Source organism: Lathamus discolor, chromosome 1 (genome assembly GCF_037157495.1).
Source record: "Lathamus discolor isolate bLatDis1 chromosome 1, bLatDis1.hap1, whole genome shotgun sequence".
Taxonomy (NCBI): Eukaryota; Metazoa; Chordata; class Aves; order Psittaciformes; family Psittacidae; genus Lathamus; species Lathamus discolor.
In genome coordinates, this window is record NC_088884.1 from 109,698,715 (window position 1) to 109,720,297 (window position 21,583).

Consider the following 21,583-nt stretch of genomic DNA (forward strand, 5'->3'; position numbering starts at 1 on the left):
CCACCACATCTCACTTCGATTACTCAAAGTGTTTCTCTACCTCACTGAGTGCAATAGCTTTTTCTGTGGTACAGTAGGAACAGGAAAGCCTCAAAAAGCTGTATGGATCTAAGGGGCCAGCTGGGTCTGCACTCCCTCACTTGGCTTTATCAGTGGAAATTCCTTCCTTGCTGATCGAATGACCCAGGGAAAATTATCTCTTTTTAAAACAGTTCACATTTCTTTGGGTTCAGTTTCAAATTGGCAGTCTTAAGCTTATCACAGACCATTTGTAAATGCACTAGTTCCTGACTGAAAGATTTAGCATGTACCAGATTTGTTATCCATCTAGGACAAACAGTCTGAAAGAGGCACATGCCATACAGTACATTCTCCATGAGCTGTTTAAAGGTAGCAAGAGCACTACATAATCTAGAGAACATTATTTAAAATTGACAGAACATTTAGCCTACCATAAAAGCAGTCACCTTCTAGGGCTTTTGAATATACTTCCATTTTCACCTACCCACTTAAAATCAGTGTAGAAATTCAGCTAACCTTTCTGTAATAACAGAAGTATCCAGGCACCAGCCAAATGTCTCTCTGATCCAGTGTGGCTCAGACACAAAAGCTTGCATGTGGTCCCATCTCCCTGAACAAAGCGAGAATCTAATGACAAGCAGCAATTGCTTCTTTTACTCTTTAAATCCACTTCTCCACTCACTCAGGGTCATGAGCTCAGTAGTTGTTCAGGCTTGTCCTTGACTTCTTGGTTTCTCTTTGCCTTAGTGGTATTTTTCTGTTGTCTCTCTCTGCTTGACCTTTTAATTTTTTTTCTACTACAGGGATACACAATGCTACTAATATGTGCTTTGTCTTGAACACTGGCATGTCTGTGTGATTCAGATGAAAGCTGTTTTTGCTATAGCTTTCCAGCACCATAGAAAATTTTCATTACTTGTTATATTTTCCCTGATGAAAGCCTTGATGAAAGTCTACTACTGTAGCTGATAATGCTGGCAAGCCTGATCCCATTCAGTGATAGTAGTGGCTATGTGTAACAAAGGATAGAAATGTCTTAAAGTAACTGCTTAATTTTGTATCATTCCCATAGTACTCATATTCTTCTTTCTACAGCACATTGTGGCAGAAGTGTATGAATAGTTAGAGAATCAGTTCTTTCTGCCAAATTTCATTAAATCTTTTCTGAAAGGGAAACTGACTGAGCTGTGTGCTTGAACATCTTCACATCAGTTTTGCATTGTTGCACATCGTGGCCAGCTGGAGTTAAAGGCTTTCAATTAAAACATACAGCATCAGCAGTGCACAGAAAATTTTTCTGAGCTGATCATCCTGTTGGATAGTCCCAGTGATAAAAACATGCTGATAGTACTGCAGTGTGATCCTCCCAAACCAGTTTGTGACCTTGAAACCAAGAAAGGAAGTTTTGGTTTCTGCTCCTTCAGTTCACTCATCAAAACTGTAAAATTGTGAAGGGTGAGTTGGCATGTGTCCTACTGAGCAGGCAGCTGCCCGAGGACAGCCTGCTCCCCATGTGCTGAGCTGTTCGGAGTTGGGTGAGGGGTTTTCACTGTCCTCTCCGTGTGAATTTGAGCAAGAAGGAAAACTTGAAGAAACTGCCTGGCCTCTTGCCACCTCTTTACCTTAAAGAGCAGCTGGTATTTGTAGCAAGTTGTTACCACTGTTAGTCAAAATCCTGTCATGCTTTGTTTGCAGGAGGCAAATGACTGACATTTTCTTTTGACATGTGTTTTTGACATGATTTAACCCCATCTGGCAACTAAGCCCCACACAGCCCCAAGCTAACTCCCTCCTAGTGGGATAGGGAAGAGAACTGGAAGGGTAAAAGTGAGAAAACTCGTGGGTTGAGTTTAACAGGTAAAGAAAAGCCATGCACTCAAGCAAAGCAAAACAAAGAATTTATTCCCACTTCCCATTGGCAGACAGGTGTTCAGTTATCTCCAGGAAAGCAGGGCTACGTCACATGTAATGGTTATATGGGAAGACAAAACCCTGTAACTCCAAACGACACCCCCTCTTCCTTCTTTTCCCCTCAGCTTTTATGATGTTGTATGGTATGAAATATCTCTTGGGTCAGTTGGGGTCAGCTGTCCCAAATGTGTCACCTCCCAAATTCTTGTGCACCCCCAGCCTGCTCACTGGGGGGAAAACATCCCCAAATTATCAAAACTGTTTCCAACACAAATAAAAATATAGCCCATACTAGCTACTATGAAGAAAATTATCGCAGCCAAAACAGAACATCTGACTTGGTCACCAGATTTGTCTGGGCTTGTTGCAGTTGTTTGGGTGTCTAGGGAGAGGTCCAAACCAGTTCCAGCCCTGAATCTCTTGGGAGAACAGGGTAAAGTGTTTCCATCTGGAACTGTACAAGCTTCTCTGTGCTGTACCAAGGTCCAGAGGCAGGCAGAGCCTGTACCCTGGGAATTCTGTACATTAGAGCGGTCTCCTCAATGTCTCTAGTTTTCTCTTGGAATAGCACTGCAGAAAGAAGGAAAGTGCTCTTCCATGCTTCTGTCCTCCCATCCAGCTGCAGAATTTCCCAACAGCTGTGCCTAATCTCTCCCAGGGCTACCTACTGTGAGATGCTTGGTGGTCCTGCTCCCAGGGCATTTGGACCGGGACTGGCTCCCTTCTTCTGTGCCTTTCCGCTACAAGACCTGGGAGAAAGTAAGGAGGATGGGGCTGATGCTCATGTTTGCTGCTTGTACAGTGTCAGGACACAGTGCATGGAAACCTGGTAGCTTCAAGACATCCCATCTCTCAGTCTGGGAGGGCGGGTAGTAGCCCCACTGTCTTCTCCAGCATCATAGTGGTAGAAGGACCTGGGACCAAGAGTTGTTTATTTGCTGCCTAGACTTCTGCAGTAGGCTGAATTGCAGCAGTGGGACTCATCTGCCCCTCTACTTGAATCTAACATTTCTTTTAGTGTTTTCTCAGAGGAGATAATAGATTTGCCCCCCTCAAAAGCCACTGAAGGTGTATGTACAGCACAGCTGGGCTATGCAACAGCTGCTTTTCTACATGCCAGGCAGATTTAGCACTTTATTAGAAACAGACTGAGATTTCCAGGCAGAGTTTTAAATTTTATTTTTACATAAGGAAAGAGACAGTAAGTACCATATGTCTTGTTTGCAGTAACGGCTGCCACAAGCTCTTCTTTTCAGAAGAGTTAGAAATAAGACAAAAATAACCAAGAAAACCCCTCCTCCAAGCTGCAGAATCCCAACTAGTAATATTGAAAAAGAAGCTGATAATATTGATCCCTTACGCACTAGCAGTTAAACTTCAAAAATCAATGGAGAGGTAAGCTTAAATGGCCTTTCTGTAGTATCAGAATGCAAAGCTAAATCCCAAATGGAGATTTTTTAACAGCTATGAATATAGGAGATGATTTTCAGATATTGGAAAAATTGCTGCTTAATACCCTTCAGGAGAAATGTCTTGTGTTGTGCATGTGGAAAGGAATCCCTGAGTTTACTATGCTGGTTCTGTGCCAACCAAGAAGTAGCTTTCAGAGTGGTGTGAGGAAGGAGTGAGACCAGCTTGATCAGTGAGTACTCCAGTTCTGCCATCACTTCTGCCTTGAGTAACTTTAAATGTTTGTCTTGTTTGTTCAGGCAAATTCACCTCTCAGAATATAAAGCTATTCCTGCTCAGCAACTGCAGAAATGTTGCTCTGGCAGTGGTATCCCAAGTGTTTGTAGAAAAAATATTAGGCCTTGGTCCTCTAAGGTACCTAAGTGAGAAACCCACATTGCTAAATACCTCTGATGATCTGAGCACCCAGAATGAGTTCCTGGTATTTTTAACAGAGTAAAACTTTAAGGGCCTAGCTGTGCTTCTAGCCACTTTTGTATTTCCTCCTTGTTTACTTTTAGCCATTCAATGTTGTTCTTCACCTGTTCAATTGACTGACTCCTGGGTGATTCTCCTGCTCCAGCATTAGGATATTTCTCAAAGAAATTTTCCATCTGGAAAAGAGAGGGAAAAATAATTGACATGAAGCAAACATTGGGCAAATGGCTTTTTGCAGCGATCTGGTTGAGGGCAGTTCTGGCAAGGAGATATTTAAGCTCACTCTAGTAGCACTGGGATAGTTTTGCAGTAACTCATACTGCTTTACACATTTAGAGAACAGAAGTCAAGTTCCCTGGCCAGTAGATTGTTAAAGGTATTGACTTAAACCCAGTAGAAGTGCTGTCACCATACCTGCCAAAGCTCGAGCTCAGTGTGGAAAGTTTGGGTGATAGTCACTATTCGACCAAGGTATCTGTCATTGATAGTGAATCTAGAAAAACAATTTAATAAATGAAGCTTTATGCAAAACTATTAAAAAAAAAAAGGCACAAGTCATTATCTGAAGCTTAAACTTCTAACTGTGCTATGATAAAACAGATGCACTCAGATTTCAGCTGTTTTTAAAATACTTGAAAAGTGATACTTCTGTACAATACCTGTGGTGTTCTCAAATATATTTACTAATGGAGTGATCTCTTCTGGGGGAATTTTAACCTTTTAATTGGTGACTTTTTGTCTTATACTGGAAATCAAGTGTATTGCTGACAAATGCAGTTCACAGCTCTAGGCTTGCAAGTGTGCTTTGCTTCCATGCCATCTTCAAGCACTTAGAAAGGAGAAGGAAGGAGAGAGAAGTCGCTCAAATAGGGAGGAGCAAAGTTAAAAGGTTTGCTATTGCTACCACTGCTTGTCTGCATATCTGCTCCTTGTTGTTACCACCAGAAGAAGTTAAAAAAAAAATCTATGCAGTCTTCTTGTTATGATATCAATAGAAAAAACAGAGACATGACTGACTTAATTTCCAGGCAGTAATCATATTTCTATATCCTTGGGAGAACTTTCTGTACTTTTTAATTACCATTTTTGGGTAGTGATAATTTAGGGAATGAATGGTTTTCAAGTTAACAGCAAAGCACTTTTTTGTAGCAGGTGGATAGGATTGTGTTAAATATGCTTTCAGCTTTCATTATTCAAGAGCCATTGATTACAGCTGTATAGTGAAAACATAGAAAAGCATGGCATATAACAAGAAATATAGATGGATGTAGACAAAAGTTTTCGGTGAGTTCATTAGTGTACCTGTCGACTAAGTACTCCCAGTTAAGTCGTATCCAGTCCCAGGTCATTGTTTTCCCGTAGGTGTTATATGAGATATATCTCAGGACTGTGAACACATCTTGGCTTTTGATGAGGCTGGTGTTGTAAATATATTTCAGATACCTAAGGGAAATTTCATAAAAATCAGAAAGACCACAGAAACCAAGCATAAGTTAACAGTTGTAGACTTAAATGATGATGATGAGAAATAATGTAATTCTAATGTCTATACTTCTCAAGTATTTATTGCCACAGTCTACAGCCAATTTCCAGGCAAGGTTATTATTTTTGCCTACAGTATTCTAAAGGTGAAGTACACTGATCTAAAACATAAGTTGAAAACTGGGTCAAGAGATAATTGTATTGAGAGAAATCTAAGCAGTTAGGTATTTCTTTAGAAAATAAATAGGGTTTATGTCTCTAGGTTTCTCGAAAACAGTGAGAAAACCATTATTATTCCTGTGCTTTAGTAAAATAGTGAAAACAGGATTGGTTCAGTCAATAGTCCAGCCTGTTTGTGTAGCCAAGCAACAAAAAAGTCCCTTTCCTGCTCTCGAATAACCAGTACTCTAGAGGTCCTGCCTCCTTTCACTGCTTACAAAGGAAACATAGACAACTAACTTTTATTATTAAGCATCTAAAATTATACAGGATGAAGGCACTGCTGGAAAAGCTGAAGGCTGTTGAATGTGTGAAGAAACTACCATGTGTTCAATATCTTTCCACTAAAGGAGCAAGGCTTTTTTCTCTTACAGTACAATCTTGGGGGGAGGGAGGGTAGGTGTTAGATAACTGGTCTTGAAAATGTGTTGCATTCCTCATGCTGTAATCTGAAAAAACTGACAGCACAGGAGAGAGGAGAGGGGAATAAGCAAACAGTGACCAGTTGTTTCTGCAGGGGAAGAAAAATCTTGGTGTGTTTAAATCACCTGTCCAAAAGGGTGATGTTCTTTACCGATGCCAGGCCATACAGCAGCTTTTCTTTTTCTTGAGCTAATGAAGTTTCTTGGTATTTCTCGAACATGTAATTCCACGATGTCTCATTGCCTGAGTCCTGCATCCCATACCGATATACTAGGAGTCGGAGATTTGCAGGAATACTAAAATAAAGAAACAGTACCTGAATATTCTTACCCCTTTCCTGCTTGAGTTCTGTGACCAAGTCACATGCTGTATTCTTCACCAGCAACAAAACCTGTGATCACTCACGTTTGTCCTTGTAGCCATTGATTGAATAGTTGAGAAGCGTTGTTCAAAGATTCTGTGTCACCCATACTGCAGGCAAAGTCTAGAACAGACGTACGAAGGAGCCTTTGAAAGAGAGAGAGAAAGGGATTTTCCTACTGCTCAGTGTTCTTAGAATCCATCAATAATATGAAGAATAAAACCCTTAATAACATGAGAAGGGGAAAAAAAGCTTGTTTAACCTCTCCAAATGACCTCCAACATCATTCCAGTGCAGTTGATCCACAATGGGTTTTACCAGCTGTCGGAAATATTCCTGAGGTAGAAAAAGGGGATTGGTTACTTGTGTAGATTTCTTTAAATAATAATATATTTGTGTTCATAGCTTATTCTCCTTCATTTTTTTTCCCCAGAACTAGCATCTCTTAAACAAAAAATAATACAAACACACACTATCTTTCCAGATCACCACAGCCTGCAATTCTGAATGCCTGCAGTAGTGACTTGCCTCTAGGACAAAGGCAACCTGCTTCTCTCCAGCCTTGCCTGCCCTCCCAAATGAAGGTTGGGGTACAGCAAGGACACACTGCCACTACTATTTTCCATAGATAATGCTGAGTTCAGGACATGCTTATTTTAGTGACCATTAACTCATGTTCAGCATGTTAGGTCAACCAACAAACCTGCTCACTGCCACAATGAGATATAGCCACCCTTTGTGCTAAGGACAGGTGTCAGAGATTTTTGCTGCCTTATACATATTTCTTCATTGGATGCAGGGCAGCCTTGACTAACAAATGTCCGTACTGTGACTTATGGTGATGGATTATAAGAATAACTAGGCATATTTTTCTCCTCCAGGTGCATAGTACTGACTTGAGAATCCAAGTAATTCAGAGAACAGTACTAAGCAGTTCTCAGCACTTTTTTTTTCAAGTACAGTAAAAAAAGTAAATGCTGATAGCTCAGCAACATTGAAAATGACTTGAACTTCAGTATTATTGGTGTTACAGATCTTGAGCTGTCAGATCCAGTGGTGACATGAAGAAATGTTTAGGGTTTTTTTGCTTAATCACCTGAAATCGGGGGTAGAGATTTGTATCATCTTCAAGCATGTCTGTGAGGTAAGATACAGATGATATAACTCTATGCCATGGTAAATAGTCTGTTTCATTTATTAGGTATTTTGTGAGCTCCAGAGGAACAGAGTAATTCACTAGTCCAGATCTGTGGAAGGAGAAAACATAACTTTTGTTATTTTAATGAACTTAAAAAACTTGCTTCTTTAAACATATTAGAACACTTATTCCTTTAGAAGGTCTGAAATAAATTCTGGGAGGGGTAAAATAATCTCAAATGTAACTTGGGAGGTGTTTTCCAAAGAAATCACTGGGGATCACTGTTGATCAGTGCTGTGAGAAGGCTGCTCACACTGTGCAGCAGGCCAGTGTGCCCAGAAGTGAGTAACTGACTGTGGCAGCTCCTGTCACAAAAAAAGGAATTGCTAGATCTGGAGACATCCTGAAAGGCTGAGGCAATTCAGACTTACATGCTGTCTCAGAAGGTCATCTAAAGTTTATCTGTATCAGCATGGCTGGGTAAAAAAGCTAGAAGTTTCCAAGCAAACTTCTAAACAAGATAGCTGAGGTGGTAATTTCTTAATGCCACGCTATGCATTGTAGAAGTGCTTCTGATTTTCTGGACATCTTATGGACTGCTTCTATTCTTGTTACTTACCATGGCAAAAACACCCCTTTCTAAGATCTATCAATTAAAGCCCTCTTTCTTTTTAATTCCACTGAACAGAAGGGTAGCATTTCCCTTGGCTGTATTGGTATTGCAAGTTGACAGTGCGTACTTGAATTTGTCCATCTTGAAGACGACACAAGCCAATAACCAATTGTGATGTAACAAATTCTGAAACTTTATTTCAATTGTCTGAGTTACTTCTAATTAATAGTCAATGTAAAGTGAAGACCTTGTGTTGAAATCTCTGCAGGAAATCAGTTTACCTTGCTAAAGAAAAGGCATCATCCAAAATCCCTGCACGGTCAGCAGCAGAAAAATCCTGTGTGAAAAGAAAAAAAGAATGATCAAAAATATATAGACTATTTGCAGGAAAAAAAAAAAAAAACAGCTTCAAAAGGCCTCTATAAGAGATCCACTGGGCAGGTTAATGTTATTACACTCACTTTGTGGTTGCTGACCAGAAGAGTGCTTAAACTGGCCCAGTTATGACTATTATAATTCACCCGATAGAATCCAATGTGGTCTGGATTAATGTTCACAAAAGTATTGGGAGGTGATGGTATTACAATTCCTGCAAAACAAACAGTGATCAGTTTGTGCATCTTACAGGACACAGAACTCACTGGAGATTCTGTAACTCCAAAAGTAATATTTGGTTTTGATGAATATTGAAATGAGATACAAACCTTCACTTTATTTTTTTTTAATGGCTGTGAGTAAAGATGAGTTATTATAGACTTTGATGAGGGCCAGCACTTGTCTTAGAATAGTGAATTATGGTAATTATTTGAGCAAGCTAGTTTGTTAAATTTAAAATGGAGATCACTATGACTAGGGGGAGGGTGGTGAAAACTGGTGTCATTGTAAAAAGTAAAAAATTGCAAAGAAGCAGTTCTTGCAAATATTTCTAAAGGTTTTTTCACCCTCATGTTTACTATTCGTTTTAAAGTTCTCATATTTTATCCTCAACTAATTTAATTTTTCAGTTCATGTCAACTAACTTTTTAAGGGTACATGAAGAGAAGAGCTGATTGTGATATTTCTGAAATTCTAACGTGATGAAATTTAAAAACTCCCCTCCCTCCATTTTTTTCCCCTTTTTCGGTACTAGAATTATAATAACTTCAAATTTGACTGCATCAACAATCATCAAAAATACCCATGTAGGTATTTCCTCATTCCTGAAACCAGCATTAGAAAATGGTTTAAAGCATATGTAGCTCTTTTTCTTTAACTGAACTCAGATTGCAGGTTTACCATGCCACAGGTGCGTTCAGCAGCCTGCTACTTCACCTCATTTTTTTGGCTTGAAAATGGGCATATCAAAGTCCTGCTGGTTTTAGTACATCATAATTAAGAATATGCTTAGATGCTTCCTTGAATAGGACTGTATTTAAACATATGCTTAAGCACTTTCCTGAATTAAGCCTAAATTGGCATAATGTGTGTATAAGGGAAATAATCATCTTATTGCAGATATAACTACTAACTTCAGCCCAACAAAGCTCTGTGATGGTTCCTGGATCTGAAAACTGTAAAGCATGAAAGTTGATTCTGTATTTTATTTCTTGTTGAAGACATTAAAGAGCTTTATTCATTCATTACTCTTAAAAGAAAAAGGTACGTTTACCTGCAGAATCTGATAGATTGTAGAAAGTATAGTTTGTTGAATTTCCAAGTCTCCATTTCACTGGTATATTCCATTTGTAACTGAAATTATTTAAAGGGAAAGAGAATCAAATGACATTTGAAAGCAAATGCTAAAATAAAATTCCAATATATCTTTTCAATTTGTTTTAATGCTTAAATCTTTTTTCATGAAGCCAACTGTGTGCTTAGGTATACATACATTTACCAAATACCACTAGTAACAAAACACAGCCTTTTACCTATAGCTGTTGTTTGTGTTGTAAAAATGTTTCTGTGCTGTGATACTCTATTCGGGCAATAAAATGTCAGCTGTGTGTGGTATGGTATGATTGGGGCAGTTACATTCCCTGAAAAGAAAATAAGAAGTATGAAGTGTCTGAGATGGGAATAACAGTATCTTGTCTTAATACTTTGTATTTATCAATAGTTCTCAAAATGATCTGGTGAACTGAGCAAGGGATGGGATAAGACTTTTTCTACTGTCTGATGCTGATGTTTTAGACAAGTTAATATGGTACTGTGCAAATTACGTGCCTAAAGTTCAGGCTGAAAGCTGCACAATTTATCTGGTTGGGTTTGTGTTTTTTTAAAATCAGTGGAACTACTGGGGCCATGTCTTTCTGAATGCAATCTTCACCTCTTGATGACTCTCTATGCTGGAGAGGGTAATAATTACCCATAATCAGAGAGAGGTTAAATGAATGAATTTCTATTGTGCTATACTTTGTTATTACCACAGCTTTGGAACATGAAGTCCTGTTAAGCAGTATCTTCATATTATGTCTGATAATAATCTAGCAGGGTACAAAGCAATTAATTCAGTAAAAGATGACTATATGTGGATACTTGATGTAGGGCTTTATGCAGACACCAGTTAATCTTTGCAATGCTGACTTGAAATATGTGGTTAGGTATTATTAAACCTTTTTTTTTTTTTTTACAGATGGGAAAACTGAATGAGCTTAAGCAACCACTGCCATACAGTCAGTAGGACCTCTTGCCTTTTCCAGACTCTTTTCCTTCTCCAAGAGACCCTTAATTCTTCCAAAAGTGAGGCACTGGATGGAAGGGAGCCACAGCACAGCCTAATCAAGACTGTGACCAGGTGGTCAGGGAAGCAGGACGGCAGAGCATGCCATGAGCATACCTTCACAGCCACCTGCATAGGATTGCTAAAATTATTAAGCCATTTTGAGCAGTCAGCTGCTGTTCCATGTTAGCATATTACAGTCCATCCCAGCACTGGTTTTTGAATTTCCATTTCTTTTAACTGCCAACATTCAGGAGAGAACTCTTTCAAGCCAAACAAATTTGAAATAAACAGACAGCTCAGGAGACTATCCCTGCAGGATTCAGGAGTTTTTTCAAGGCCTGGAGTTTTCACTACTTAAATTGAAACCCTGAACCTGGAAATTAATTAGGCCATTCCCATCTGGGGTAGGATCTTTTCAGGAGTTTCCTCATCTGTGAGGGTGGAAGGAGGAAGTATTGATTTTCAGTGGATTGACTTTTAGACAAGGGAGTAAGTCTGTCCTAAGATAGATAATATCAACATTATAATATATATTACTGCATTTTATTTCTAAGTAATTTATAAAACCTACATATTCAGAAACAAATTCCCCTTTCACTTTGGGAATAGCAGAAGTAGTGCACAGTTCAGTTTCTTGACAGATTAAGGTAGGAACAGCACTGGGATTTCTACTCAAGAAATGACAAATGGCAGTGTACTATAAGTCTTGAAGTCAAGCAAAAGCATGATTCCCGAGTCTGCTACCTTAGAGCATAGTGCAATAAGTCCAAAATGTTTAACACAAACAAGTATTTTTCCCTGAATAGTGTGTAGAACCAGCCTTCAGATGGCAAAGTGCTGTAGTTTGCAGCTAGAGTTGCTTCAAAACCCTGCAAGCTTTTCTGCTTATATTGGGAGAAATAAAACATTGCAAATACACAGGTAATTATCTCATCCCAGCTCTTTTGCTACCTATCCAAAGCTGCCAATACCATGGGACTTGTCATTGATCAAGCTTTTTCTTTTGAATCACAATGAAATTAAGCACCACAACTGTTTCTCCTTGTTCTTGCTCTTTGTATTACAATAACTAGTATAAGCTAATGCAAAATTGCATTTGGGTAGATTTAGTTCTGGTTCATACAGCCAAGTTTTACTGGTTTAGTTGACTGGGATAGTTCAAGGAATGAAAACTTCCTAATAAGGGTTAATTTGAATCTTTTCCACTGAAATGTTAGCAAAGTTGTAATGCCTCCAAATTGGGCCTGGCTAAGAATATACACAATGCCAGCTCTGAACATTCATTCAGCTGGTAGATGCCATGGTGCAGCCAAGACAGTTTTCTGTGCAGGTCCACCAACCTGTGGATGGGGTTCGTCTCCTTTCAGGCTAGTCATCTGTTAATTGACAAATATGCTCCTATAAAAAATCCCACCTACCTTGAATACAGTAGGTGAATTTCTGTAGCTGGCTGACTGCCACATAAGAGTCCAAGATGGCTAACTTTGACTAGATAACTATCTTTTAGATGAGTAAAATTATGCAATACTGTCCTGAGTTGAATAAGAAAAAATAGCTCTTGAGGAGGATTAGTAACATTTATACATGACTAGCTATTTCACTATAACTCATATTTTTAAGATGTATAAAGAAGACCCTGTATGGTGTGTGAAAACCCTATGATGTGTTACAGATCCTATATCATATAGGAAAAGGAATAAACTATCACGGTGCAAAATACCTGGGTCATGGTATCTGGTTTCTGGACAGAGACAATTTTGTCTCAGTTTTTCTTAGTCTGTCAGATTATATTTTGCAGTGGTTCAACAGATGGCTTGCAATCATCTGAGTTATCTATGTGTGGAAATAAATTTTCTGAAAGATTCTGTCCAAATTTACTCTGCTGTGTTTGAGAAAGAAACCCTCAAGCAAAGGGCTGGTGATGTCCTAAATTTAAAATATTTGTATCTAATTTCTGCTGGTTTCTTTTTAAAAACGAATGCTGAGAGTAAGTTTAGCAAGAATGGGTATAACACTGCCTGTGTGTATGTCAGTTGAAGAAAGCATCTGTACAGTATTTCTGCCTGTTTTGGATAGACATTTACAGCAGGAACTTACCCAAGATCAGAAGCAGGGTAAGAAGCATCTGCATTGGGATCCAAGAGAAAACGTTTTTGTGTGAATACTGAAGTACTTCCCATCTCCAAAACAGGGTAGCCCATCTGCCTAGTCCATGTGTCCATGACTTCTTTCACAGGTATATCACTTGCCTATGAATGATGGGAGAAAGTTGCAGTGAAAAAGGAAATTCAGTCCAAAGTGGAAAAACAAAATAATATCTCTGATACTGAGAGAAAGAAGAGCAGAAAGGGGAAGAGGAAAGAGTATGTTCACTACAAAAAATCCTCTATTAAATCCTTTTGTGGTGGCTGTCATTGACAGAAGAAATGAGCTGGAAACTTGAACACAGACAAAGAAAATCAGAAGTATGTGGGCAGGAGACTGGCTAGTAACACGGACAAGAAATACTGTGGAAACTTTGAGGCCCCTTGCATGTTCTAAGATTATTCCTTTTTTTTTTTTTTCTTCTGAGAGAACAACTGACCAGGACAGAAAGTACATAAAGAGACTTTTCAAAGCCAGAAGTCCCCTTGCAGTATAAGTGCACTTATGAGTGTGAAGCCAGTAATAAACATTAGCAGCTGTACTAATGTAAAATGTGATCTATTCTGTGGACTGTGAACTTCTGTCCTAGAGACTGGTGCTTCAGAAAGCTGCCACTGCCTGCCCAGGGTGCCATCTGTGAGGGAAAAGAACTAAAGGTCACTGTTTCCTTCTTCAGATGAAGTAGATGGTGTGAAGATGCAGAGTGCCAGACAGCAGGAAGAAGTCTGGCCCAAGGAACGATGAAAACTTGAAAGCAGACACAAAAGCACAAGTCAGGCTGTGTGAATGTCCACAGTGGTGAAAGGAAAGAATGGGAAGAAACCTGGCAGTATGCATGTGGGCTTTTGGGGGTAATGAGATAGATGGAAAGAGACAGGCAAGCCTTAAGGAAAGATCAGAAAATTATGGGACAGAGAATTACCCAACTCAGAGGGGAAAGAAAGTGGATTTGGGTTAGACATTAGGAAGAAATTCCACCACTATGAGGGTGGTGAAGCACTGGCACAAGTTGTCCAGAGAAGCTGTGCCTGCCCCATCCCTGGCAGTGTTCAAGGCCAGGTTGGACTGGGCTTGCGGCAACTTGGTCTGGTGGGAGGTGTGCCTGCCCATGACAGAAGGTTGGAACGGAATGTTCTTTAAGGACTTCTCCAGTGCTATTCTATGATTCTGTGACTCAGAAGCTAGAGACAGAGATAAGCAGCAAACTTACTTGGGAATGGATACTGTTGAGAGCTTTCAAACAGCTGAATCTGGTTAGGGATAATGGAGAGTATGAGATGCATGTGTGTGGTGGATGAGGAGTGTATTCATCCATGAAGTGAATTTGAGTTGTGGGGGAAATTTTTCAGTAGCAGGCTCTTTATTAGCAAGGTGTCCTTTCTTGTTCCTTATTCCACTCCCACAGTCTTATAAAAAAAAAAAAAAAAAAAAAAAAGAAGAAGAAATAGTATATTTGCTAGAAGATGTGTTGGGATATACTGCAAAGCTGCCTAGCTTGTGATCTCTCATTAGTAGAAGAGCTACAAAATATAAAAATGTTGGGAAATCAATGGGTGAGATATGAAACGTTTATTAGTAAGGGTTTGGGTTGTTGCAAAACATACCTCTTCCAGAGCTTCCCAAAATTGATCTGTCTTGGCGTTCTGGAAATGGTGTTTCTTCAAATATATCTAGAAAGAAATAGAAGACTCTGAAAATACTACCAGGTCTTTCTTTGCCTATGAAAACAGTACACATATGCAGTTGTATAGAGATATAGAGAGTACAGACAGCATGATTTGTAGTATTGGGAGATGGAGTTTGAACGGATCAATATTCAGCTGATCAATATTCAGATCAATATTCAGCTCATGAAGTTCCTTTGCTTTCCAATGCATCCTGTAATGCTGAAAGTCAGCATTTTCCAGTGTGACTTGTTAGTACAAAGCTAATTTGTACTTGAAGAGTTATTTTTATTTTGTTTGAATGGACATCAGCATACCCTGTTGCAAATTTCTGTCTAAGAGGTTGTTCAGAAGGAGGAAGGTGTTTCAGGAGATTTCACTAGCTGTGGACTCAGAGTGGAAAGAGGAAAGTCTATTCACCTCTAAACTGTGATAAAAATGATTGTTACAAGGAATAATGGTTTTGAGGCAAGTGTTTGCACCTCCTAAACACTCTTCCTGTTCTGTGTCTTACCTGGCTGCTTCGCAAGTGTTTTCCTGCCGTTATCTGGATCGTGGTGATGTTTAGTCAGTAGATGGTGCTACTTGTTTCACTGTTAGCTACCACTACCTATTTTAATGATCTTGAAGGGTCTGTGCCGAGCGGAAGTGTTAATCTGTTGTGGACGAGGTGGCTGTATTTTCCTATCTTGTGGACTATCCTGACTGAATATATGAAAGGAAAAATAGAGGAAAATACAGCTGTCTTGTAGTATCCCTCAAGTGTGCTCTCCAGGAGGGAGGGAGGTAAGAACAAATGTGGTAACCTGTGCTGTAACACTTCAAAGATGACAGATGTCAGTTCAGAGTAAAAGGCAAATAATCTTCCTCTTTTTGGGAGGGCTCCTTTCTCCAATTTTTTCTTTGCATAACATTGTAGCATCATCCTTTCTCTTCCACAAGAAAGGACTATGAAATGTGCAATATCTCCCCTTTTATCTTGGTAAATTTCTAGGGCTGGGTGCCCCTGCAATAGTGCACTGATGAGCTTATGCTTGTGAAAGTGCCCCTGCATAGCAGGCTTGGGTAGGTTGGAGGACCGTGGTGATATGAAGCTGCAGATGGTAAAGCTGACAACAGGAAAACAGTGGGGTGGAGGAGGTTTCTCCACTAAAAGCAGTCATGAATTTTTGTCCTCACTGGCAGGCTAGCAAATTTTAATGCAGTTCACATTCCTTCCTCTATGGGAGCATGGAACTTCTTCCCCTTGATGTTGTCCACTCAGTACTGAAATGCATTAAATACTTTTGCTACTAACAGCAGGATCTCTGATCTTAATTTTTTAAATAATGATTTTGCTACTGCCACATGAGGATGGGCTGTATTTCTGTTGTGTTTTGGTGCCACCTTTACCTGACAGCCTTTCTGGAAGACGTCTGGTGTCATCCAGTCTTGAAGCATCCTGAGGATTGATGCACCCTGAGGACAAAGGGAAAAGCTTAGGTCATTCTACAGGTCATTCTGACGGTCATTCTGTGTAGAAGGTCATTCTACACAGCTTTAACACTGAATTTCCGTTAATCTTAAAAGCAACATGTGAATGCATATTTTATAAGGCAGAAATAGAAACCATCCATCTGAGAAAAGAAGCGTTTTTTTCCAATTCCATCATGGCGTGGCATGCCTGTCTGCAGGAGCTTAATTCTGGATGTGAGAATGGGTCTGTAACTGCGATCAGACATGCATTTCCACATTCAGCTGTGCTAGCAGAAGGGCTCCCAAGCCCTGCTGCTGAGGGATTACTGTCCTGCCACTCTACCGGTTTGTGTGAGCAGGGTTCCCTGTTTCCCTACGAAGAGGACAGGTGTGAGAACATCTGGGAACTAGCCCTGTCCAGCAGCACAGCCTGATAGAGGAATTGACATCAGTTGAACACCCAGCAGGTAGGAAACTCCAAAAGTGCTGCAAGTCTGGGCATTTCCGTGTTGTGGATGTCATCTCAACATTCAGAATGAGAATTTCTGAAGACTGGTATAAGAGCTTTGGCCTCTGAAGCAAGGTAGAATTTGGATCAGAGAACCTATTTCTTTGGGCTTCAGAGAAAACAACTAGGACATTGAAAGAAGAAAGAAACAAAGGGAAGACAGGAGAGAGAAGCAGAAGAGTCACATGGAACAGAGTGGGGCACAATATGATGAAAAATAAAAGCAGTGCAAACCCAATCTAAAATGCAAAATATGATTTTAGGATTATCATATTTTCATTTTCCCAACTAAATCAAAAGGCAGCTGAGAACCTAATGCCATGACTGGTTTAAAAATCCAGTTGTCCCATGAAAACAAGAATGTTATCTGAATTCTCAGTAAATCCTGTCTCCTCTATTTAGGTGTTTGAGAATAACAACTTGATTGCACAAGATATGGCAGAGGGAGTGTTTGAAGAGATATGCCCCAAACTGCTTTCCAGACTATTGTTGCAGAGTCAAGGTGGTTAGCAGATGACTCTTTTCTGGTACAGTAATTTAGTGTGCTTGCCATGAAATATGTTCAAAAATGACTCAGTAAAATTTAAAGCAGATATCCATCATAAAGCTGTTTATGATTACTGTAATAATACATGTAAGGCCACGTGTATGCACTAGAGTAGTTCAGTTGCTCAAATTTGTCTATCAGTCACCTAGCTGATATCACCTCTCATAGACCATCCCCTCTCATTTATATTAAAAGTGAGGGTAGAAATACGCATTTATGCATGCATTTAGGAACAGTGAAGATTTCTTTTGCTTTAAATTGCAGTGTCTAGTTAGCCCCTTGCATCTTCTGCTGCTGTTTTTCAGTCTCTTCCCCCTGCTTTTGTTATTCCTCTGTAGTCTATGGTGAAGTGCATTTGAGAGTAACTCAGATGCTCCCGTAACTGGTTTAATAATTTTCCTTTCTTTCAACTATTTGGGGAGGTTCAGGGAAGTGACCTTGATTTGAATGGCTGACATTGTCTGATGGGGATGTGGAGGGGAATCTTTTATCAACACCCATATAACTTCTCCTAAAGAGTTGTAGCAATTGCCAAGTATATGACAAGATTGTATATGGCAGAAATGTGGACCATTTAATCCTAAATTTCTTTAGCTGGGAGGTTCCAAAACTGTGGGGGTCTAAGACCAAATTTCTAGCAGAACTTAAATTTAAGTATCCTTTTTTCTGAAAAGGTAGTCAATGTTTGAACTCCAAAGACAAAAAAAAAAAAAGTCATTGTTACTTTAATAGAATCTTTCAAACTAAGAAAGAGGGTTAAACTGGAAAAGAGGTGAGACACAATTACTTTTTAAGAGCAAATTAAACAAATTTACATACATTGTGTAGTCACGGACTCAACTTTAGTAGAGCTTTCCTAGGCACATAATGCCCTACTGATCATACAGCAGTTAAATGTTTGCTTACAGAATATACTGCAACGACTCCCCAGACCCTTAGGCAATTCATTAGAGTTTTAGGATTGTATAAGCCCTATAATTTCTCTGGTAAAACTAACAGGGAGTATTCCAAAACATGCTTTATTTGTTTAGTGATGAATATTACTGTGAGGAGATTGTTTTCCTAAGAAAAATGCAAAAGAGAAGCCAAAATAAAGCCAAAAAGAAACAAGTTAATTTTTGTCACGCATTTATATGTAAATACCAGCAGAAATTTGAGCTAAATCTACATGAAGACTTTCTCATTCAAGCCAAATTATATCCCAAGCCAAACTATATCCCAAGCAGACTGTTCCCAAACAATGCATGAGTCCTCAAGTGTTTTCATTTAAAAAAGAAAAAAATGAGTTCATGTAGCAATTATCTAGGCACAAAGAGATGAGTAAAAGCTAGGGTTTTTTTTCTCCATTGTTCGTTCAGACCATGCAAAAGTATGTCTCTTGCTTAGATCACCACTAAAATGCATTTTGGTCCAGACTATTTGATTTAGCTCTGTATGTTTCTTGACTTTTTGTTAGTTTGATTTAAGAACAGTGTTACACAATGCAGGTTTCCACAGAGTTTATAATTTGACTTTGAGGCATTTATGATGCAATAAATACTGGTTGTATTGTTGGATAGAGGATTTAACAACTGAAAACAGAAAAGTGATGGAAATGGATGGAACAAGTCTAGCTAATAAAAGTAATATCTACAGCTACAGACTAGCACAGCTAAAGCTAAAGTCAATGCAATACGTCCTTTTTGTTTAGCCAATAATGGGAGCTTAGTAGGAAAGCAACAAGCGGTATTTAATAATGGTGGATTTTGTGTGTTTAGTGGAAACTTGTTATGACATCAAATAGGAAACACTGACAGAGTCATACAAGAAGCTGTCAATGCAAACGTGGTGTATAAGTCTCAGAAGCAACATAGGAGTTTGCTGGTTGAGGAGTGAGTGAGCAGAGTCCCAGCTCCTTCCTCGTCTTGGTGACATATATGGGAGTGAGAGGGAAGAGGGACAGGGGTGTTTTCTCCTGTGCTTCTTCAGACTTGTCTTTCAATGCACTGAAAAAAATAACTAGAAGCAAGTGTTGTCAGTGCGCTTGAGTCAAGGGACTCCCTGGTTAGATACCAGATAGATAGGGAGCTTGGGGGACACGTGCTTTGTTCCATGTCTAGGGTTGTCTAAGGACAAGATGGCTTTGGCTATATCTGATATGGAGGGAGACAAGCTGGCTTCAGCCTCCTAGTCTGGATCCTAGCTGATCACATCAAAGTGGTGATCCTCAGCATGACAGCTGGCCTCTCTAATGCTCTGGACCTCAAAGTAGTTCTATAAGAGCTGAGCTCCTGGCTGTTGTCCCACACAGCTAGTACTACTAGAGGCTGTGGGTGCAAGGAGCCCTCTGTGTGCTCTGGTCACAGCAGCAGTTGGATTGTACCAACATCCTAATATCTTGCTGCTCAGAAAAACCCAGTGTATTCTTACAGTCAGTTCCAGCTGGCTCCTGGGAGAGCCTTTATGGCCACAGGTCCCCACCACCACTGGCAGGGACAGCCCCAGGATGAGCATAAAGCTTGTCAAATACCTAATGTGGTGTCCACTACCATCTCCTGGCCTACAGACTACTGTACACCAAGTCAGTCCTGAGCTCCACAACTGTTAGTGAAACGTGGAGCTAACTTATCTCCCAATCTAGGGCCCATGCCAGTAGAGGCTGGTATAGTTCATCTTTGGTAAGGCTTCTCGAGTGGCTGGGATACTGTGAGCAGTACGAGACAGAAAGTTACTTTCCTGTTTTCACTGCTTGCTTATACTGCCTCAAAGGTGAGATGGGAAAGTGAGAGAGTGGACACCTAGACACCTGCCCTTGCATCATCTACCCTTGCATTAGATTATGAGGCTTGACATAACTGGGCTGCATCATCACATGAGGTGGTGGGAGAAGGATGTGCTTAGGATATATTTTTGGATAATTTTAAACCCAAAAACTCTAGTGGCAGAACCTGCTGACACTGTGATTTCCCTGCATGTCTGTGTGCAGGTTTGGTGCACAGTGACTGAGGTTCTGGCTGTGTTGCTTCTCTCACAGTTGCTTTTGACTGAATCACCACTGACAACAGTCAGAAATGTCCTAGGAAAAATATCCACATGGACACAGCCCAAATGGGTTAGGAGCTATTATTATTATTATTATTTCTCCTGAGTTATATCTCCTCTCCCAAGCCCCATTTTCTTTGCATCCAAAGTCACAGCAGGAGGATACCCTACCTTACTGTAGGATATCCCATCAAACACAGAGGTGATTTCAGCTGTAGATGACACATCCACCACAATCGGATGGGAAGACTGCAAAGAGTCATCCATCATTACAGGAAGCACATCATCAATTAAAACCTGTTCAAGCTGAGAAAGAGAAGGTGTTAGAATAGAAACGAATGCAGGAGTATATGACTAACTTCACAAAATAAGTAGCTTGAACTGCAGGTTCTCTAGGGAGAGGCAGTAGGAAAATGGAATGAAATTTTACTTCCGCTAAAGAAGGACTTGCAAACTTCTGCTTTATGTCTGAGCGGGGAGGGGTAAATTTTTTCCTTAACTAAGATAAATTGCCTTTTGAAAATCCTGCTTTCCCATGTGTATCATAACACAAAACCCCCCACACTAGGCAAAAAATGGAATTGCATTGAAAATTTCAGAAATGTGACAATATCTGCAATGCGTTATGGGTTCCTCTTGCTCAGGAGGAAGAGAAGGAGGGAGGAAGGATGCAGATTCCCTATCCCAAGGTTTACGATTTTTTTAAAGGAATTATAATTATTATTTTTTTAGAAAATGAAGTTGCCTGCAGTCAAAATCTCCTTACTTCCTAATCAATATCGACTGAAAAAGACTAATTCTCTATTTAGTTTTCCTCTTCTGCTCACTAGGATGCTAACACTGAAATGGCTTTAGATCTTAAATGAACATGGTATCTAGATACAAAAAGATATTTTAAATTTTAGGCTCATTAGTTACTTTTTCTTTTTTTTTTAATATAGTTATCACAACAGATCCTCTACTTCAAAGTGTAAAAGAAGTGACCCAGGAATGATTTTATTCTCAGCCTCACATGACATGGATGAGAAGAGATATTTATGGGGAGCAGGGAGGAAAGCAGGGGAAGCACCGGATAAATAATGCCTGCTTCTAGAGTCACAGGTGAAGGGGTGAGTAGATTTTGACAACAGGGTCAATATCTGCAAACCTACCCTGCTTCCTTTCACTGGCATATGTTATATATTTTCTAGTAGCCAGAATCTCATTACACTTGTACAGCTGAGGGAAACATTGCATGCTATGTGCCATCGCATCTGTTTGGGAGGGGAGGAAGGAGAGAGCAAGCCTCCCTTTATTCACATGCTGTTATCATTCCTCAGAGTATAATGCATGTTTACAGCTACCCTTTCGTCTGCAACCCCCTTAAAGTGACTGGAGTTTGTTTTGCTGCACAGCCAGTGCTGTGGGCCATTCTCTATCACTACCTTTTTCGCAGTGTGTGTACTACAGATTGTTTGAGCTTGGGCATTTGAAATGACACTTTAAAT

At 39.8% G+C, this 21,583-nt stretch overlaps 1 protein-coding gene across 1 annotated transcript in view; it reads right to left on the reverse strand.

The window, feature by feature from the left end:
• Positions 1 to 3,086: 3,086 nt before the first annotated feature.
• Positions 3,087 to 21,583, reverse strand: part of ENPEP (glutamyl aminopeptidase) — a 36,053-nt gene continuing 17,556 nt past the window's right edge. The window contains exons 7-20 of the mRNA XM_065690218.1: positions 20,268 to 20,402; positions 15,958 to 16,023; positions 14,506 to 14,571; positions 12,854 to 13,005; positions 9,704 to 9,783; positions 8,517 to 8,644; positions 8,337 to 8,392; positions 7,401 to 7,551; positions 6,567 to 6,640; positions 6,349 to 6,450; positions 6,069 to 6,239; positions 5,122 to 5,262; positions 4,234 to 4,312; positions 3,087 to 3,995 (exon numbers count right to left, since the gene is read on the reverse strand). Of these exons, the coding sequence (XP_065546290.1) occupies positions 3,846 to 3,995; positions 4,234 to 4,312; positions 5,122 to 5,262; positions 6,069 to 6,239; positions 6,349 to 6,450; positions 6,567 to 6,640; positions 7,401 to 7,551; positions 8,337 to 8,392; positions 8,517 to 8,644; positions 9,704 to 9,783; positions 12,854 to 13,005; positions 14,506 to 14,571; positions 15,958 to 16,023; positions 20,268 to 20,402 (1,551 nt within the window). The 3' untranslated portion in view covers positions 3,087 to 3,845. The remainder of the gene's footprint in view (positions 3,996 to 4,233; positions 4,313 to 5,121; positions 5,263 to 6,068; positions 6,240 to 6,348; positions 6,451 to 6,566; positions 6,641 to 7,400; positions 7,552 to 8,336; positions 8,393 to 8,516; positions 8,645 to 9,703; positions 9,784 to 12,853; positions 13,006 to 14,505; positions 14,572 to 15,957; positions 16,024 to 20,267; positions 20,403 to 21,583) is intronic.